Source organism: Urocampus carinirostris, chromosome 7 (genome assembly GCF_059441175.1).
Source record: "Urocampus carinirostris isolate Australia breed hairy pipefish chromosome 7, RoL_Ucar_1.0, whole genome shotgun sequence".
Lineage (NCBI taxonomy): Eukaryota > Metazoa > Chordata > Actinopteri > Syngnathiformes > Syngnathidae > Urocampus > Urocampus carinirostris.
The window spans coordinates 332,659-353,549 of record NC_142355.1 but is presented as its reverse complement, the minus strand read 5'-3'; the positions used below and the strand labels follow the sequence as shown (position 1 = coordinate 353,549).

Here is a 20,891-nt window from a genome sequence, read left to right as displayed (position 1 = left end):
ACTTGAACGCCCTCTAGCGGCCGTATTATAGAAAGGCGGGAGATTTGAAACTAAAAAAGGTTTTAAAAAGACTTTAAATGCTTTGTCCTTCCTTAATAATGCACTAGAGTGGGCAAAACAGGTTGAATATAAAAAAGACACACTTCATGAATGATATTCATGCTGTAAAAGTTGACAACAAATGATGAATATTAAAAAAACATCTTAAATAACGTTACAAAACAACGAGACTTTGTTCACCGTGAATTACAATCGGACGTCCTCTAGCGGTCACAAATAGCAAGGCAGGTGATTTGAAACAAAAATCGTGTTGAAAAAAACCAAAACAATTAAAATACTTTTTGTCTGCCTAGATGTTTCACGTAAGTTGGTAAAACGTGAAAACGATTCATATGAAACACTTGAAATAATATCAATGATGTCAAAGTTGTCCAAAAGTGTTCAAAATTGAAGTCGTGAAACTCGCGCAAAAACAAACAAGCCGAAACTAATTTCTACGTTATTCACCCGAACGCATCGCGACAGCCAAGCGAAGCGATGATGTCACTTCAGGGGCCGTCGGACTTTTTTGTTTTTTTTCTTTCCCTTTTTTTTTTTTTCTATTCCGCGTCGGGGAGGAAAAAGTGTGTTGACACAGACGGCAGAGCGCCTGGGGAATATCGTCGGCCGGGCCAACGAGAGGAAGTCAGCCGGCTCCGCGTCTGACTTCCTGCTCGCTTCCCTTCGCTGAAGAAAAAGCGGCGGATCCGATTTCAGGCGGAGCAGACGCCGCCGCGACGAGCATGGAAAAACAGCCCGCTTCTCCGACTCCGTCGCGCTAAAAACCAGAAAGGAAGGCCGCGAAAGTCAGCTCAGGTAAACAACTTTCACTCTTTTTCGCTTCTGGTTGGTCAAAGTTGCAGTCGAGATTCGCGGAAGGCCAAGTTGTTTTTTGTTCGAAAGCAAGTGAACGCAACACTTTTTTCGAAGAGGAGCTTCATTCTTCCGGTCTGCTTCCGAGCAACAGTTGGGGCGCGGGGGGCCGAGGGGGTGGGGGTGCGAAGGGGGGTATATCTTGCTTTTTAGCCACAAATCTCAACACTTTGTCTTCTCATCGACAAAAAGATTTCGTCTTCTCTTGAAAAGAGCCCAAGAAACTCGCGAGTAACCGGCGTAGACCGGGGCAGTCGGACTCCTTTGAGCTCGGGGGGCCACACGCTAGACGAAAACATTCTCTCAGGGGCCAGACTAGTAGGTTAGAGAGAATGAAAGAGGGATAGTAAGAGAGAGTGAGAGGAAGAAAGAAAGAACAGGAGCAATGGAGAGAAGGAAATGAGGAAGAATGAGAGAGGAAGGAGGGACAAAATACAGAAACAGGGAAGTGGCAAGAAGAGAAATAAAGTGAGAGAAAGTAAAGAGAAAAGAACAAAAGAGAGGGATATGAACAAAAGGGACAGAGCGAGGGAAAGAGAGAAAGAAAGACTACACTAAGGAAGAGAAAGAGAATAAGAGAGAGAAAGAAGTAACAAAGAGAAAAGAGACAAAGGGATGGAAAAAAGTTTAAGAGAGAAGGAAAAAAAGAAAGACTGAGAGAAACAGAGAGAGGGAGAGAGAGAGAAATAAATAAACAAATTCAACCTTTGTGAGTGACGCTTGGTTTTGGCGAAATATAGTGGACCTACTCAAAACGTCATCTCATTTTTCTCTCGTGCTTCTCTCAGCGTTGTATCGCGTCCCGGATTCGATCCATCAACTGGCCCATTCTAGTCCGCGAGCTGCATGTTTAGAGAAAGAATTCGATGCTAAGTTCATTTCCTGTCTTACGCTAATTAGCCAAAATGTTCTGAAACTCCGGCATCCCAAATAAACGTATTCAAATTACAAAATCATTTATATAGGAAGTACTACTTTTTAGAGGTATTATTTTAGTATTTTTATGTATTCAACGGGCTGATTAAACATACTCAAAGCTGGGTTAATAAGGCTCAGATGCAGCCAAGCCTCTCCTTCCCTCTCTCCTGCCTTCTGTCTTGACCGCTACCCCGCAACTTCTGATTGGATCTGGGACCGAGGGCGGAGTCACTGAGGCAGGAAGTATAAAGTGAGGGCCGAGTAAACCACGGCAGCTCTGCTCACTCTTGCCTGTGAATCCAGAGCGCTGAAAATATTGAGATTTGATCGAGTCTGTGGTCGAAAAGTGTGTGTGATTAAGAGATTGATTTGTTTTAGGGAAGCACGTTGAGGTTTTTTGGACTTGGAATTTGTTGCCTGAAGAGTGCAATAACATACATGACTTGAGCTGGTCCAGTAAAGTAGCGGGTGGATGCAGAAGGGCGAGGAGACAGCAGATTTTCATGCCCTTAGATGATGTCCTTGCTTTAATCGCCTCCCCTTTTAAAAAAAATGTTCCCGTCGTCGATTTGTATACGGCCATATACGAAAATAAAATTGGATTTACTTTTGTTGTGACGTGACTCGAGCTGGTCCAGTAAAGTAGCGGGTGGATGCAGAAGTACGAGGAGACGGCAGATTTTAATGAGTATTTTCACACCCTTAGAAAATGTCCTTGCTTTAATCGCCTCCCCTTTTTAAAAACGATCATCCCGTTGTCGATTTGGACGTTGTCGGTATTTTTGATAAGCTTTGTTTCCGTGGTGATCCTACTTTGCTTCTCCCTTTTGCATCCCTGCAAGTTTTGAACCCCTATCCAATCAATAGGATACAAAACAGACAATATAGTGTCACACGACCTTGCAAAGTCTTTAGGATTTTCTAAAAAGAATAAGGAGAAATACACACTGTCCCTTTAATAATCATCAAGAAAAAAACCATTGTTTCCCGATTTCGTCTTGTTTTTTTTCTCTCCCGGAATTGAAAAGAAAGGAATTCAAAATGGCTTTAGCGCCCTTCGGTTCTCGTACGGACCCTCGTTAAGGACACGTCGGGAATCCTATCGTGTCACCCCGCATGAGTATGTTGTTGTTTTGAATCCATGTCCAGTGAGGGCAGAGGCTCTAGCACCTGCAACGGTCTATTTGTGCTCACCCGTATTGAAAACGGGCTGTGTTGTTCGTGGTGCCTTTCAAAAAGTTGGAAATTCAATATTCCCTCTTTTAAGAATGGAGTTCAAATAGCCCTTGTGCTTTATTTTCCATGGCAACGATGTCTTTTTCTTTTATCAGGCCTGTTTGTGACGGAACAAACCCCCAAAATCTCCAAAAAGAAGAGTTTATTCGAGCGTGTCTGAGAAATACACGCAAATCGTGTCACTCTGCTGCCATCTCCTGGCTTAAAGTCACCGTCGCAGGCCTAAGCTTTGAAATGACGCCCCCTAGCTGTACGTTCACAAGAAATGAATGCTCCAAAAATCGCCGTTGAAAAGAAAAAAATGTTGCGATGGTTTCAAAAGGACACGGTTTTGTCATTTTCAACAAGCTGGGAAATGATATCTCCTTCTCAAAAACAGAATCGAACCTTCATTATTTGTCCAATCCGAGAAAAACTTTCCAAATGTTCACTTCTTTCGAAAAAGGGCAGTGGCTGGAGCACCAGCGCCTGTCTATTTGTGCACTCCCCATTGCTAGATCCCTAAATGGAGCAGAGACCCCCAGATTTGCCCTTTTTCCTAATTCTGTGAAAATCTCCTTTGCTTCTACTCTAGCTTCTTCAGAGATCTCCGCATTTTGTCCCAAAAAGCGATTCGGTCGGACTTATTTTTGGGGCTTCCGAAATACAAAAAAATCCAAATCAAAATATGGCAAACGTCAGAATCATAAAAATGAGAGCGATCGGGTCCAAACGCAATATAGCGCCCCCTACGAGCTTTCCGGGTTCCGAAATCGAAGGAATTCGAATGGATTCCGACACAAACGTCACGTTAACGGGTTTGGCAAAAACGACATTAAAAAACGAAATCGAGAAAAAGGAGGGAAGCCGAAGAAAGAAAGGGAAGTCGCGACTCGAGAAAGAAACCAAAGCCAAAGGAAAAAATCAAAAAGAGAAGGAAAGCAACGAAGAAAGAAAGAAAATGGAGCATCGTCAAGAGCAAGGTGCACCAAAAATAAAGAAAGAGTGCAAAAAGGGCAAGTCACCGAAGAAAGTAGGGAATAAATAAAGAAAAAGAAAGACGTCAAAAGAAAGGAACACTAAGAAAAAGAAATAAAGCAAAAGTAAGAAAGAATCACAGAAAGTGGTAGGAACAAGTCAAGAAAAAGAAGGCACAAAAAGGTGAGAAAAAGGAAAAGTGGGAGGAACCAATAAAGGAAGAGAAACACAGGAAACAAACAGAACAAAGAAAAAGAAAAATAGAACAAAAAAAGCCAGCAAGAAAAGTTTGGAAGAAGCGATGAAAAAGAAAGTAAGAGAAAGCAAGAAGATTGGAAAAAGAAAGCCTAAAAAAGAAAGAAAGAAAAGGGGAAGAGACAAATCATTAAGAAAGAGGATGGAAGGCATTTCTGGATCAACACGAGCTTTGTTTCCACGGCGATCACTTTTTGCATCTTCCGCCGTATATGGGCGGCGCGGTGGCCGTATCCCGGGGTCCGACGCGCCGGAAAAGGAGGGACGGAAAAGACGGGAGAAAAAAGGAACGCCGGCCAAAAGTCTGCTCGCGGTTCCAGTCACGGGAAGCTCGGGCCGCTTCCGGACCTTCCCTTGGAAAAATGGCCGCCCGGCTCACGGGTGTCGCGTGCGGCCGCGCTTCAAAGAAGTCTCCTCAAAAATGGCCGACGAGGGTAGAAGCCCTTCCCAAATTCCCATCCACAAAAAACTAGGCACAAAAATTGCTCGTTGTGACTAAAAGCCTCTCACGTGTTCCTCAGGGTACAAAAGACTGCAAAAATGGCTCCTTTTGCTTCAAAGTCCCACCAAAATCTTTTCTTGACCTAAAACCCAAACGCAAAAATATCCCTCAAAAATCCTAAAAATGCCCAAAACGCTCCCATTGCTCCAGAAAGCTGCAGAAACGGTCACGTACCAGAACAGGAAACGGGCAGCGGAACCCAATCGCGTAGCGTTACTCACAGTTGATTGGGAAGGAGAGGAACGAGCGCACGCTCGATCCGGAGATCGCGGGTCGCCGAAGTAGATCGATCGGAACGGGGAAGTGGACGTCATCGGACGGATCGGGGCGAGAACAAAACACAGGCAAAAACAGGGATTCGCAGGGCTTGACGTAGAGTTTAGCAGGAGTTTCATAGACGCTCTGACAAAAGGCGACTCACAGGACAGTGTTTAAGTAGTCACAGGGAGCAATCTGTCAACGCGTTTCAGCCGGCGTCCATGGGCGGGGCCGGTGGGGCGCCGCGGCAACCGTGACAGAAGTTGGTCATATTGAGTAAACGCTCCTCAAACATCTTGTGGACTAAAAAAGGTCGTTTTCGGTTGAGAGCGTTACAAACACCTTTGCACTTTGTACAAGAAAACGCTACAAAAAATGGTGCTTTTGTCATGATTACCGATATGCATCACCTGGCGCCGACTGCCTCGGACTCTGATTGGCTCTCTGTCCCTTTTTAAACCCGCTCCTATCCGTCCCCTGTTGTCAGTCCGTCTGCGAACCTCAGTTTACACTAAGCGAGCTTTTTTCGACCCTGAATCCTACCTCTTTTTGGCTCCTGTCTGTCCGCTGGCTTCGACCCTGTTTTTGATCCCGACCTTACGTTTTCTGTACTGGATTTCAACCTTTTTTGTCCCCGACCACGTCTACTCTCCTTTCCTGGCTTATGACTCGCTTCCGACCACGTTTTTGCTCTCCTGTCCCGGCTACTGACCCGTTTTTCCGTTCTCGACACCGCCATCGCTCCCACTTCCGCGTTCAGAGCGACCTGCTTCCCGCGTCCAGCGACCACCGGATCGTGGGCGCAACCCTAACCCTCCAATAAAACTTGTGAGAAACGCAACGCAAATGGGTCCTGCCTCCGTTCTGGTCCTGACAGCTTTTGCTTAAAAAAAAAAACCCCACAAAAACCTTGCAAAAATGGGGGTTTGGGGTAAAAGCCCCACCCAGGATGCGTTGTATAACAAAATCTGCCCAAATTGCTCATTGTGGGCAAAACCCCTCAAATGTCTGACATACCAAAAATTGCTGCCAAAAAATGGCCGGCGTAGATGAAAAGCTCCTCATAATTCTTCAAAAGATCCCTTCCGTCATTTAATCGTTTACCAAAAAAAAAAGATTTTCCCATTGTGGGCAAAAGCCCCTTTCAAAATGTCCCAAAAAGACCTCAGCCCAAAATGGTCCTATTGTTTAAAAGTGGAAATGTCCTTTCGGTCCTCTGTATCTGTCACAGGGCAGACCCAATCGCGTAACGTGTTCTCACAATTTTATTGAAAGAAAGAGGAAGGGAAGCGCCCGCCATCCGGTGTTCGCTGGACAGGGGAAGCAAGTCGCTTTTGTGATCCGAACACGGAAGTGGATCTTCCGTAGCGAGCGATAGCGGTGTCAGGGACAGAAAACCAGGTCAAATAGGTCGTAAGCCGGGACGGGAGAGCAGACCTGGTCGGGAGCGAAACAGGTGATAGCCGGAGACAGACGGGAGCAAAAACGGGACAGGTGGGAGTCAGGGTCGAAAAAAGGCTTGCCTAGTATACACTAAAGTTCGCAGACGGACTGACAACAGGGGACGGATAGGAGTGGGTTCAAATAGAGACAGGGAGCCAATCGGAACCCGCGGCAAGCGCTCATTTCTTCTTCTCTCCTCAGGGCGGCGACGGCGGCAGCGGGCCGGGGCCCGGGGTCTAGGATCATGGACAGCACCATCACCCTGTGGCAGTTCCTGTTGCAGCTGCTACTGGACCAGAGCCACAAGCACCTGATCTGCTGGACCTCCACCGACGGAGAGTTCAAGCTGCTCAAGTCGGAAGAGGTGGCCAAACTTTGGGGGCTCCGAAAGAACAAGACCAACATGAACTACGACAAACTCAGCCGGGCGCTACGATATTACTACGACAAGGTCGGTGAGATCCTTCCTTCGCCCCGACTTTCGCAAAAAAAAAAAAAAAAAAAAAAAATCACCCGTCGTCTTCTACTGTACGCGAGAAGCCCAGTGGGGTATTCGTAAAGTGAAATGACCATAGAGAAGGACAGAAGCCTATACTATGATAAACATATTTACCATTCCATGCCGTTTTAAGTAAAAAGGAGAAATGAAATTCGATTTACCTTCAATGTGATGAGACAAAAGCTGGTACGGTAGAGTAAGAGGGCGGATGCACGGGGCAGGTAAGGTGGCGAATTGAAAACTGATTCTAAAACCTGCGAGGATTGCGGTGCCCTTAAATCTCCTTTTATTTTTCAGGTGAAAGCAATACGACCGAATCATATGGAGTGCTACTTATTCCGTATGGCGGGGGGAAGAAACGAATGCTAATTACCTGATGCCTAATTCAAAACCCCTAATACCCCAGCTCAAAAATATAAGTGTTACTTTTTGCTAATATACGTGCATATTCATAAATGATATTAAAAATACAAATGTAAAAGAAAAATGACGTTTGATATACCTTTGGGTGAAGCCACATGAGCTGGTCCGGTGGAGTAGAGAGTGTGTGCTGGGGGAGAGGAGAAGATCTTTTTGCTTTAATCCGCTTTTTATTTCTAATAGTTGTCCCGATCATCGATAGGTTTCGGCCCTATCCCTTAGCGAAGGTAGCCGTTCATATGCGTTCTTCATATTTCTGACTCATCGAAGGCTCGTTTTAATAGTTTTGCTTCTCCCTTTAGCATCAATGTACGCTTTGGGCCCTTTAGCGAATACAGTACAAAGGTATTCAGTATGGTATTGCATTAACCCATGAAGTGTTTTCAAAGCGCATGAGATCCGGAGCTGAAGGTCTGCTGCGGTTTGAAAATCATCCACGATGTCAACACAGAAGAAGAAAAATCGTGGCGTCGACGTAGTTTATATTCTCCCTCGTGCTTTGAAGCGCTCGATTTAGGTCGCGCGACGCAACACGGAGACATCCGCCGGCCAAATAATACAGTGTCCCTTGAACGCGGTGGTTTCTCAAATCAAGGGGCAACGGCCAAGCACTGTTTCCACTTCCTAGAATAAAGTGCAAGTGCACCTCCGCGACACGAGGTGGCGGCGGCGTTTTCCGTTGCTTGGTTTACATTTAGGCTCTGTGAAGCGGAACGCAAACGCAGAGACGGGCGAAGAGGGACGAACAAAAGTGGAAATAAATGAGGCGCTCGTTTCCAGACGTCACGAAGGCATACAGAGGCACGGACGGGGGTACGCAGCCGTCTCTGTCGGGTCCCTGCCGATATTAGGGTAGCGTTTCATCTAAAGAGAGAGGGGATTTCTTCTTCCGAGGGGGAAAAACTTTAACGCGGCCTTCTTCCCGACAGAACATCATCAAGAAGGTGATCGGCCAGAAGTTCGTCTACAAGTTCGTGTCCTTCCCCGAGATCCTGGAGACGGACCCTCAGGCGGCGGAGACGGGCCCGGCCGGTTTCCCCGACCCCCCCGGGAAGGACCCCGAGGCCTCGGACGACGGCGAGGACGAGGCGGAGGAAGGGCGCGGCGGCGGCGGCGGGGGGCCTTTGGCCCCGCCCCTCCGCTGCCGCAACGACTACCTGCGTTCCGGCCTCTACTCCTCCTTCAGCGTGGCTTCGCTCCGCCAGCGGCCGTCGGGCGAGGGTCTTCGCTCCGTCATCCGCTTCGGACCCAAAAGCCGAGCGCGCTCGCCCTCCTCCGAGCCCCTCAACCTGTCGTCCGGGCGCAGGGAGCGGGCCCTGCGGCCTCCTCCCCCGGGAAGCTCCGCCTCTCCCTCCTCCTCCTCCGACGAGGACCCGGAAGAGGGACTCCGGGCCAGGAGCAAAAAACCCAAAGCGCTGGAGATCCCGCCCCCTTCCCTTCTCCTGGCGGGCTCCGACATCGGCTCGGTGGCCCTCAACAGCCCGGCGTTGCCCTCCGGATCCCTCACGCCCGCCTTCTTCACCGCGCAGGTGAGAACCGCAGCCGTTTCCTGAAATGCCGCGCCCGAAACGAAAAGGGGAACTTTTCCGCACGCAAGAAATTCTAGCCAGCTCACAAAAATCACAAAAATCAGGGATCGAAATTGCTAATTAAGAAGCAAATGAAGTCAAAGTTACAGTGCACGAAGGTCAAAATCCACGGGTTCCCCCGACGCTGTGTTCTAAATGCCGTATTTTGAAGTCGAGGTCGAAGGAGAACAAAGTTGAGTAAAATCGGTAGAGTTTTTCGAGAACCGGCTTCTTCGGCTCGGCTCGCTAAAAAAAACCGGCTCTTTCGGGGCCCAAACGGCTCTTCGGGTCGTTTTTGCTTCTTTCATCCCAACGCGACCAAATATGATGTAAAATTGTGCACAAAATGACTTCAAGGAAGGGGGGAATAGAAGAAAAAAGAAAAAAAATACCAAAATGAAAAAGTAGTGAAACGCTGGGAAAAAAAGAAACAAAAGGAGGAGGAAAAAAAAGGAAACATTTAAAAAAAAGACAGAAAAAAAAGAAAAGAAACAAAGGGAAAAAAAAGTAAATAGAGAACAAAAAGAAAAAAGTAACAGCTAGGAAAAAATAAACACAATGAGATTTTTTAAAGGAATTAAAAAAAAGAAAATAGAGAGAGAAAGAGAAAATAAATAAACAAGGAAAGACAAAGAGAAAGGGAGAGAAAAAAGTGAGAGAGAGAGAGAGAAATTAGCATTTGTTAGCAACTCGTGTTCAGACAAAGGCCTAGGTTCGGTCTCGGTATTGAGATGGAGACTTGCCGCATTTCTAAAGGGACAGTGTGTAATATTGAGTGCCTCCTAGTGGCACAAATCGTTTTTCTTTCTGTACAAGAAAAGAGCATTGATTTGAATACTCGTTAAAAATACATGAACTAGCATAACAAGGTTCATTTTTATAAAAAAAAAATCCTTGATGGAGAAATGAGTTCTTCTTCAACATAGTGGAATTCCTACCTAGAAGTCGCCGCCATGTTTGTCTGGCATCTTGCTGCCACGCTGTGCTCTTGACAAAAGAGTGCTATCGAGTGGTCAAATATTACACACTGGGGATTCTAGCGATGACATACTATTTTAAAAACAATGATTCCATATTGGTGGGGACGGGTCCCCCCCACCCCGTCCATACTCAAACTACGCCCTTGCCTTGAAAACCCCGAATCGCCCGGATAAAACTATTCAAATAAATACTACTTCTGTGATGACTTGCATATGATTAAATAAGATTGGAAATAAATAAACATGTGGAGGAAAATGGACATTTTGTATACTGTCGGTGTGAAGGGACTTGAACTGGTGTAGCAGAGTAGCGGGTGGATGCAGAAAAAAGGCAGTTTAAATGAAAACCTCACCTAGCGAGGATTGTCACGGCTTCGGAATAGGAACGGGAAAACTTTATAAGTCGAGGGCTGCATAAGATAAAAAATGCGGAGGGCAAAGAAAACCCCGGAAGGATTTGATTTTTTGGGATCCATCGATAGGGTCTCAAATCTGATACATCGGCGGTACACGAAAGGAAACCGGGGTCAAAAGTGGCAGGAAAAAAAACAAGTTATTGATTCATATTTTATATATTATCCTTACCTTTCATAGTTTTATACGGCAGGTTGTAAACTTGGGGTGCCGTATGTGGTCCCCAGGCTGTAGTTTGCCCACCCCTGCCTCAGAGTTCCTGGCTTGAATCGCCTCCTTACTTTTAACAATAGTCTCCATCGTCGATCGGTTACGACCACGAGACTCGGCGATGAATGTTTTTCCTTCGTATTTCTCGATAAACGTGAGATTTCATGTTTTTTGCTTCTCCCTTTAGCGTCGCTGCAAGCCTTGAGACCTGTAACCAATAAGCACAGTGCAAAATAATAAAGTAATCGATCAATATTTTGCTTTACGAATCCCAAGAGATTTAGAACGGGATTAAGAGAAAGAAAGGCATTGTGGGAAAGAGTTCAGCCCAATAGCAACGTGAGCCACTAATACAGACGGGTGTGTCGGCTTAGGTAGCCAAAACTGACGATGGAGCGATTCGCTGCCAATGCCCGCGGATGTGTAGGACATGAGTTAGTAACGCCTACAGGCGTTTAGCCGCTAATGCTAACAGGTGTGTCAGTAACATTAGCCGCTAATGCTAACGGGCGTGTCGGCGACGTTACGAACGCGATTCAAAAGAAGAGCTCGTTCAAGAAAAATGGATCATTCAGAGCATTTATTAAAAAAACGGTGCTAGCGATAGCAAGTTAGCAATTAGCATTCAAAAGAAGCACTCCGTTGGTGGCGCTTGAAGTGGGAGCACTCGCCGTGGGCGGAGCCTTCTGAGATTTCAGCCCGCCTGACCAAATTTCGACCAATCGATTTTTCGTACGATATCCTCGGCAGCGATAGGGCGAGCCGTTCCGGGGAATCGGCCGATGGCGTCGCTAGCCCCGCCCCCTACCGTTCGATTGACAGCAGGGGCATGAAAATTCATTCGTTTTGAAATGAAAATAAGTTGTTTTTTAAAATGGTGGTTCTGCGAATCATGGAGTTTGAATGTAAATATCAGAAATACACTCATGGTACGGTAGAGTAAGGGGGTGGATGCACAGGGCGCGTAAGGTGGCGAAATGTAGATTGAAAGGGATGAAACATTCACATCTCACTTTTGGATTGAGGCATTTTCAAAGGATAAAAAGGACAATATCACATTTCTTTTGAAAAAGATGCATTTGATGCCATTTTGTGACTCTTGGGCTTAAAAAAAACCCAAATGATGTCTGCATCATAAATTGAAAGTATTTAACTCATAGATTATTAAGAATAGTTTTTCCTGATAAAAGGAATCGGCATTTTACCAAATGTCTGTTTTTTGTATTACTTAGAGAGAATGCCCTCTTGCTTTTCCATACGCTTTTTTTTTTTAACTTTTAAGCAAATAAAAACATTGAATCTATTTTATGGTGAAAATGAGGATTCTTGTCAATAAGTAATGTATTAAATGGATTGTTTTCCTTTCTACATTTGAAAGTATACGCTTCACATCCATATTGAAAAAGTTTCAAAAGACATTCGACTCCCTATGAACTCAACGTTTTATATTTCAAATACTTTTATAATCATCCATAAAATACGAAAATTCAACAAAAAACTTTGTCATTATGGCCCTTATTCTATGCTCCGCTTTTACACTTTCTTAAAACTTGATACCATCTTATTATTTGAATTTTTTTTAAAAATCTATTTGAAAGTCATTCTGAATTTCAATTTCTTTTCAAGTGTATCAGTACAAATCAAACCGATATTCGTTTTTCTATTATGAAAGAGCATTTTGAATTCATTTTGTCACTCTTGGCCTTCCGTACTGAAGGGGCGTGGCCCCACCCCTCCATTTTATTCCCTCATGCGGCTTCCGGGCGTCACTCGTCCAATATTTGTTGTCTTCCGTCTCGAGATACGAGTTAACGTTTCGCGAGTAAAACGGGGGAGGAGAAAGAGGGGGTCGAAACGGGCGCCTAGCGATCCCTTAAGACCGAGATTGGAGGGCGGGACGCCATGCTAGAAAGAGGAGAAAGGAGAGGAAGAAAGAGAAATCGAGCAAGCCAGTGTGCGCGAGGGAGTAAGAAAGAAAAGGAGAGACAGAATGAAAGAGGACAAATAGAAAGGAGAAGAAAAACAAAACAGGGCGATACAAAAGCAAGCTAGCTAGCAAGAAAGGGAACGTGTGAGAGGAATAGAGAAAGGAAAGGGGAAAATAAAAAATAAAAAGAGAAGAAACAGAGACATAAAAAGAAACGAAGCAAGCAAAAAAGAGAGAGATCAATTGAGAAAAGAAAGTGAGAAATGGAAAGCATAACAGAGAGAAAAAAGTGTAACAAAGGGTGAAAGAAAAACATGTGTAACAGAGGGAGAAAGAACAAAAGAAAGGAAAAGAGAGAATGAGAGCGGGTAGAAAGAAAAAAGGGAAGAAACAGAGAAATAAAAAGAAACAAAACAAGCAAAAGAGAGAGAGAGAGAGAGAAATGAAAGTGAGAAAGGGGAAAGCGTAACAAAGGGAAAAAAAGTGTAACATAGGGCAAAAGACGGAAGAAAAACAAGTGTGATAAAGGGAGAAAGAATGAAAGAAAGGAAAGAAAGCATAACAGATCGTAACAGAAAGAAAAGAAAACCAGAGATGAGAAAAAGACAGAGAGAGTGAGGAAAACCTCGAGAAGGCCCCGTCACTTTGCTCCTCGTTTTCCTCTTGCGCTTCTCCGTCCGGATTCGAACCCTCGGCGGTGCGGAACCGGGCCGCGGGCCGCAGGCGGGTCACCCGCCGCCTTAAGCGATCCCATCTGTTGCCGGACGGGAGGAGGACGCTTCTCTCCGCTGACTTTTTCATTTATTTCGGGAGGGGGGGGGGGGGCAGAGGGGGGTTCCATAAATTGATTTCATATGTTTTTTTTTTCTCCATTTGCCCCCCCTCCCCCCCTCGTCAACAACCCCTCCCCCCGAACGTCATTGGCGTATTCCAAAGGAGAAACCGCAGACTTCCTTCCTGTGCCGCCAGTTTGTTTTTCCAGAGTGCCCCCCAACGCCCCCCACCCCCCCTTCCTCCTCCTTTCCGCCATTTTGCATTTTCAGCATGTTTTGCATTAAAGAGCTTTTTTTTTTTTGTGTGTTTTTTTTCCCCGCAGACTCCTTCCGGTCTGCTGCTGGCTCACAGTCCCCTTTTGTCGGGTCTTCATTTCTGGAGCAGTCTGAGTCCCGTGGCCCCCCTCAGCCCCGCCCGACTGCAGGGACACTCCTCCTTGTTCCAGGTGGGTCCTCCCACGCATCGCCGCCGCCACCGCCGCCACCGCCGCCACCAAAACAAAATGTCCTTTTAGGTCACAGAACAAGTCCTATATCATTTTCTGTCCCGCACCCCCTCGGAAGAAGAAATCCTCTCGCCCAAAAAGAATATATAGTCCTGAAATCTTTAGGAATAAATAGGATCAAATCAATGATGAATTAGAACACGGGAGTCAAACAGGCGGCCCGCGGGCCAGATCAGGCCCACCGATGGTTTGAATAAGCCCCCAAGACAACAGTGAGAGAAGTGCAAGAGGAAAACAAACTGTAGTTTTAAGTATTTAATATTTAAATTGTGGTTGTATTACTCTATTTCTCTTTCACTTTGTTCTTTTTTATTTTTTTCTCTCTCTCTCTCTTTCTCACCCTCTCTTTCTCTCCCCTTTTTTGATCCCTCTCTCACCTCACTTTGTTTCTCATTTTTCCCTGCTCACTCTTTTACTCTCTTAGGATTTCTTTCGCTCTCTATTTCCCCCTCTTTCATTATTTCTATTTTTATGTCTTTCTCTTTGGATTTATTCCTCTTTCTTTCCCGCTCTCTCACTATTTCTATTTTTATCTCTTTCTCCCTCTCTCACCATTTTTATCTTTTTTTTTTCTCTTTGGATTTCTATTATTGTCTCTTTTCTCTTATTTCTTTCTCTCTTTTTTTCTTTCTCTCTCATCGACGAGTCCGGCCCCCGAGAGAAGGTTTGTTCTATGGTGCGGCCCCCGAGTTCAAACGAGTTCGACACCCCTGAATCCGACGGATTAAGAAAATAGGCCGATCGAACTAAAATGAGGGAATACGATCGAAAATAATTCAAATTCGTAAAACTAAAGTACTACCAAAGATGAAATCGTGAAAAAAGACATCCAAAAATAGAAGTAAAAGACGAAAATAGAACTTTCTTTCGACACAAGGAAAAGCCCCAAAAATATTTGGATAGGATCTCGTCATTGGTTTGAAAGTTTCACTCCGGCGACAGAAAAAGAAGAAGCCTCGAAATCAAGAAAATAATGTTGACATCAAAATAGGAAATGGATGAATGGGAAAAAAAAAATCCAAAATAAAATACGAGTACTAAATGAAATGAAGAAGTACATCGATAAACACTCCAAATAAAAATGAATGGAAACTTTATTTTGAACATTCAAATAAAAACAGAACAAAAACAATAACTCAACAACAAAATGATGTTACATCATATGTTGGAAAAGGGCTAGTAAGAAGCAAATACCCCTTCATCTTCCCTATGAAATACACCAATGATAATAAAAACAATAGTAATAATATTAATAGAAACAGTTATGATATAAGAATAGCAACAACAACATAAAGTTAACCATAGTTGTAGACGCACTATTTCCAATCTCCAGTATCACTCATAGCCCATTTTCTTCATCTCTGTATTCCGCCAGTAATGTTTTTTTTTTGTATTTAAATTTGAACACGTGAATAGTTGTACATTGTTTGATCTGGTCTTGTAAATTGTTCCAAAGTTTGACTCCGCACACAGACACACGCATACTTTTCCTGGTGGTTCTCACCTTTGGGATGATGAATTGACGACAGCAAGTTAGAATTTCCCTCTTTCTGAATGAATCGATTTTGGATGATTTCTGGCACTATGTTTTTGTTGACCTTAAATAACAGTTTTGATGAAATCATCCAATTGGGTTCATTTGGACTGCATGAATAAAATTGGAGTATGATCTGGATATTCTACCCTGTGCATGGTTCTAATGGCAGGCTTTTGTAATGATTGGCCCAGACTTCTAAGTCAAATGGATGACCGGACTCCTCTTAGAAGCATCCGTTTTGCAAAATGGCGTCTAAACTCTTTATTTTAATAGAAATGAAAAAAAAAAAAACTCGATACAAGATCTTTGAGTCGTGTCTGGGAAGGACGAGCGCTAGCTCGTCGGGGGGAGGGGAGCGGAGGGGGGTGTCCACTTTCAGGAAATCCTGTTTGAGCCCGGGGGGGAAGGGGGGGGGAGTCGAACCGGGCCGACCGGTCGGCGGGGCGGAAGCGTGCTCGTCGTGCGCGGACGACAGCGGGCGGCGCTCGGCGACGTGCGCTCACAAAAGCCGAAAGACGGCAACCCGGAATCGAAACTCTACTTTTGTTTGTTGGCCGATTTATTGACCTTTTCATCGGCGCCTTCTAAAAAAACCTTTATGACGATAACTAAAAATCAAGAGAATCTTATAGATCCCTTTTTTACTAGAAATTTAAGAAAAATAAGACTTCATTCAACAAGTATAAAATAGTGCTTATTTGGAGTATTGTTGCCCAAAACATTTTCAGAAATCGTTTTGAAGGTTATTTGGAGTCATATGACTCACTTTATACCCTATTTGAGAACATCTTCTAAGTCCCATTTTGGATGGAAGTTCATGATTTGAAGCTATTTGTCCTCGTGGAATCATTCAAAAAAATTCCCCCTGAGAGATAATTCCGTTATTAATCACAAATCATCATTTTCATAAACTATTTGATTCAAATCCGAAAAATGGACATTTGATTGGAAAGGAAGAATAGGATTCCTCCTAAATCTTAAGAGAAATGCTCCTTTCTTGTCTCCGAGCAGAGCATCGCCCCAAAATCAGAATCGAAAATCCGAAAGGTCGGACATTTGAAAAAGGACCCTTCTTTTCTCATCGTTATTTTTGAATCGTTTACAGGCAAAAGAAGCCGTTTTCTTTTAACGGGGAAACTAAAATGGCACGCGATCCTTTTTCTAAAGGTTCGGAGGACGTCAGATACGTGACGGTAAAAATAGCAACGTGAAAGGAAATGACAACGCCGTTCTCGGATTTCTGTCTCTTTTGCGTATCGGTCACTTCTCCAAAGTCTCCGATCCTCAAAACAATTCAAACATCGGACCGAGACGGGAACAAAAAACAAAAACATTCATAAGCTATCTGGCCATATGTTAAAAAGCCGTTGCCCCCTTTTGGGCCCCCTTGGGCAACCATAACAGTTTATCGGAATTGGAGTTTTTCACAACGCTGTGGAAGAATTTAGGCCCACTCTTCTTTGCAAAATGGAGGGTGGACCGCCCCTTTAAGGTCACACCGCAGCACACCGATGGGATTTCAATCGCGAATCTGACTCGGCCGCTCCGGGACCTTCCTCTTGGGGTTTTCGGAGCCGTTTTGAGGCCGACGCGCTGCCGTGTTTCGGATCGTCGTCCTGTTTGGCGATCCGAAAGTGCTCCGGTCAAAGGGCAAAAACAAATGGCGGGACGTTCTCCTTCCGGAGGTTCCGGAAAACACCGGAATTCATGATTCCGTCCTGGTCCCGAGGCAGCGAAGCAGCCCCGGATCGCCATGCTGTCGGTAGCATGTTTCCTTTTTACGCCAGATGTCCCGAGTCTGCAGAATGTTTCTCCAAAAGTCTCGAGGATCATCAAGATGCTTTTTGGCAAATGTGAGACCACTCTTTGAGTTCTTTTGTGACATTCTTGCTTGGGAATTCTCACACAGATGCCCTTTTTGGCCCGTGTCGTGACCCCTGACCGTCATTGGGCCGCTTTGCTGCCTCAGGACTGTAAAAACTCGCTGCCGTTTACAGAAACGAATGCTGGCGTTCGTGAGAAGATCCTAAAGGAAATCTTCTGGCCGTCGAGCGATGCCTTCATACTCAGATCACGCGGCGGTACAACGATCCTAAACACGTAGAAATCCCCAAATGAAGGTTCTGAAGTGGGCAAATTCAAGTCTGGTCTTGGGGTGACCTTAAACGGGCAGTTTATGCAACAAACCCCTCCAATATGGCAGATATGAAAGAATTTTGCAAAGAAGAATGGGCCAAAATTCCTCCTTCCCATTTAAAGGTTTGATTTCTGTTCTGGCTGCTAAAGGTGGCCCAAAGGGTGCAATGGCTTTTTCGGCATAAGGCCAGATAGGTTTGGATTTTGTTTGCATCTCGAGATAAATGTAACCGGGAAGGGGGCGCTGTCGTTTCTTCACGGGAGGCAGAAATCCGAATTTCTGGGAATAAATCAAATCAGAACTTTTCGAGCAAGCGTTGAGAAAACGGGCAAAGCGGGGCGGGGGTCGGACAGAGACGAACAGGAAGAGTCACAACGAAGCCAATAACAGGAAACCGTGACAATGTGGCGCTTCCTTAGCGGAAAGTCGGCCTTTTGGCAGCGCTTCCGCCCCGAACCCCCCCTCCTACCCTCCCCTCACCTATTTTTTCTCTTTTTCTGCAGTTCCCCAGCAGCTTAATCAACGGACACATGCCTGTGGCCCACCTCCCCAATCTGGAAGGAACCCCCTCCTCATCGCCCCCCAGCACTCACAAATCCTGATGCCGAGTCCTCTTCCTCCTATAGAGCCCTTTCCGTCTTTGTAAACAGGTGCGTGCGTCGGTGAGGCGGAATTCGTGTCGCTTTACAGCAGCCCGATTTGGTGGATCGTCGATAGGAACGTCTCAAATAAGCCGGAAGTACAGAGAATCGTGGAGACCGAAAGCTCGTAGCAGAGGCTTAAACTTACCTCGAGGCGACTCACAAAATAGCAGCTAGACACCGGCGAAGAAAAACACATGACACCGAATTTCAGCCAAATTGATTGTCATTATACAAAAGTTGGAGGGAGATTTAGAGAGCGGCCGGCTAGCGTCCCGTATCGGACTGAGCCCCGTCTCTGCACCGTCCCAAATGTAGCATTTTACCTCAAGTCGTAGCTCCTGGTCATCCGTCTTGCGGGTAACGGATTAAGGCTCGGGCGATAGGAATTTTTTTAGGGCCGATACCGATGACCAATAAGAGGAAGCGGATAACCGATATTCGGTGCCCTCGTGCATTTGCCGTAAAAGCTTGAAAAACTGCGCGAGAAATGTCTAAAAAAGGAAAGAATTTTATTCATGAATTCAAATGAAACTTTAATAGATCTCTGAAAACTTTTACAGTCAAAAAAAAAAATGAGAATTTCAAGACAACCGACATGACGAATCTTTCACTCAAATCAAAGAGTAACAGTGTAGGAAATAAAATGAGGCTTAGCAGCAACTCGTACGAAGGTACGTAAAAACCGAAATAGCTCCCTGATTTTTATTTGATAAATAAAAATGTTTAAAAGTCAAATAAACGTGACTTAAATTCACTTGAAACAAAAAGTGCATCGAAATTTCAACAAAGCTTTCGAATCGAAAAGGGTGGGCGGATTGACGAATGAATGTTATGGTAACGGCTCATCACTCCGCCTTCCACTTTAGTGTGCTTATTATTCTCTCAATCACAAACACACGCTCCATTGATCAACTCGTGTTATGATAAGAGCTAAAATATCAGTCTCCACCCGAAACAAGTTAACTACACTTTTTACACTTTGTCTAAATCAACACCCTTTAAAAATAATTCAATATTATCAGCCGTCTCTGATTTGAGACACGTCGGGACTCGAGAGTGAGCGGAGCTGCCGTCGTTGACGTAATTCTTCCCGCTTCGGAGGCTCCGCCCCCGGTCGCTTATCCAATCGGAAGGCGCGGGGCGGGTAGCGTTTGAAATCGAAGGAGGGAGAGAGAGGCTCGGCTGCATCTGAGCCTAAATGAGCCGGTTTGAAATGTATTCAATCGGCAGACCGAGGTCATCGTTAGGAATATCCGCGTTTACGGTGCACCCGCCTCAAAGGTGCAATGTGTAATATTATTCGACCGCCAGATGGCACCGTTTGGTCTAATTTGAACAAAAACCGGTGCCAAATGAGCAGAGCGGAGCAGCAAGATGCCAGACAAACATGGCGGCGACCAGTAGGTAGGAATGCGCTACGTAAAATCCCTATTTCTCCAGCTACGAAGGCTTAGAAAACATTCATGTATTTCTTCTGACCGAATGAAGGCTTTTTTGTACATACGACGCACTGTCCCTTTAAATAGAGGAAGTGTCGGTGGGATCGAGAACCGAATCCAAAGTATTCCTATGGCTGTGCAGACGCCGAAATACGACTCAAAGAGCTTTATAAAACATGTCATGTACACTAACCAGCAATGGAAATAGCTAGCGTGACCAGCTAGCGAGCTAACTGGATATAGAGCTAGTTCGACAACTGGACGGAAATAACAATTTGATTACAAATAACAGCGATGTGTTATTACGCTATGCGTTCGAAAATATCTACTCATTAGCTTCGGGAGTAGCAGACTGTCAGTTTAGTCGGTTCTACACTTTACCAAAGCATTTAGCATTCGAGTCAAATGCTAACTTCCTAAATATACGCGGACGTTCCCGACGACGTCCCGGGTCCGGCGGGTGACTTTAACGGCGCTTTCCAAAAGGCCGGTCGGGAAGCGCGCGAGAAGGCGCGTTCTCGAAAATCGCCGTCCGAGCGGTCGTCCGTCGAGACCCGGCCTACGAATCTTCCCCGGCTCTATTCGAACCCGTAGCGGCGCTCCCCCTGTCGCGATCCGACCGGAAAGGGCTTTACGGGGACGGGTCCGGGACCCGGCGTTTTGTTTTTCTTTGCACTCGGCGGAAGCGCTCCAGAAAGAAAACCAAGCCATATCGTAAGGAAGGACGTCCGAACCTGCACTCGTTTCCGTTATTGGCGACCGGCCGTGCCTTCCTCCTTCTTTGCATATACTCCCTTCCCCGAAAGGTTTCCGTATTTGATGTACTTTTGCTCCTTTTTATACCGGATTAGGGTAGAAAGTTTGTATTCTGTATCCTTTTGTATTGCCAAGAATGTCATCCCTTTTCAATAAACGAGCATCCAACGCTCTTCTTTTTTTCCGATTTGGAAATTCGGACTTCCTTTGAAAAAAATGCAAATCGTCGAAATGTCGTATGTATTTCAAACCGTCGTAGACTATTTTAGTCGTGACTTCCTCGTCCGTTTTTTCCCCAAAATGAGAATTCTAAAAAATGATATCGAGGTGCATTTAAACGGAACACGGATTTTATTTTGAAAGGGTTTCGGATTGGAATCCGCCTACTCTTGGCGTAGTATGTCCGACCGATACTGCATTTCCTTTTTTTTTTTTTTTGTGTGTCAGAAATACTTTTTGCCTAAATTATTGGTTGAGATTCAAATGTGCATGGCGAAAAAATTCCAAAAGTCTGCCGGCGTTCCTGGGTTTTTACCGGTGCGCTTTCAGAAAACGGGTCCATAAAAAAAATCCAAATGTTTTCGAGCGGCGACGCGAAGA

The 20,891-nt window shown here is 45.1% G+C and overlaps 1 protein-coding gene across 1 annotated transcript; it reads left to right on the top strand.

Moving 5' to 3' along the window:
• Positions 1-507: 507 nt before the first annotated feature.
• Positions 508-20,478, top strand: LOC148362031 (ETS domain-containing protein Elk-3-like). The gene is made up of 5 exons (XM_088339441.1): positions 508-855; positions 6,683-6,932; positions 8,330-8,929; positions 13,596-13,718; positions 17,956-20,478. Exons 2-5 carry the CDS (start codon positions 6,726-6,728, stop codon positions 18,052-18,054), a joined length of 1,029 nt encoding a protein of 342 aa, XP_088195567.1. The 5' UTR covers positions 508-855; positions 6,683-6,725; the 3' UTR covers positions 18,055-20,478.
• The last annotated feature ends 413 nt before the right edge of the window (positions 20,479-20,891 follow it).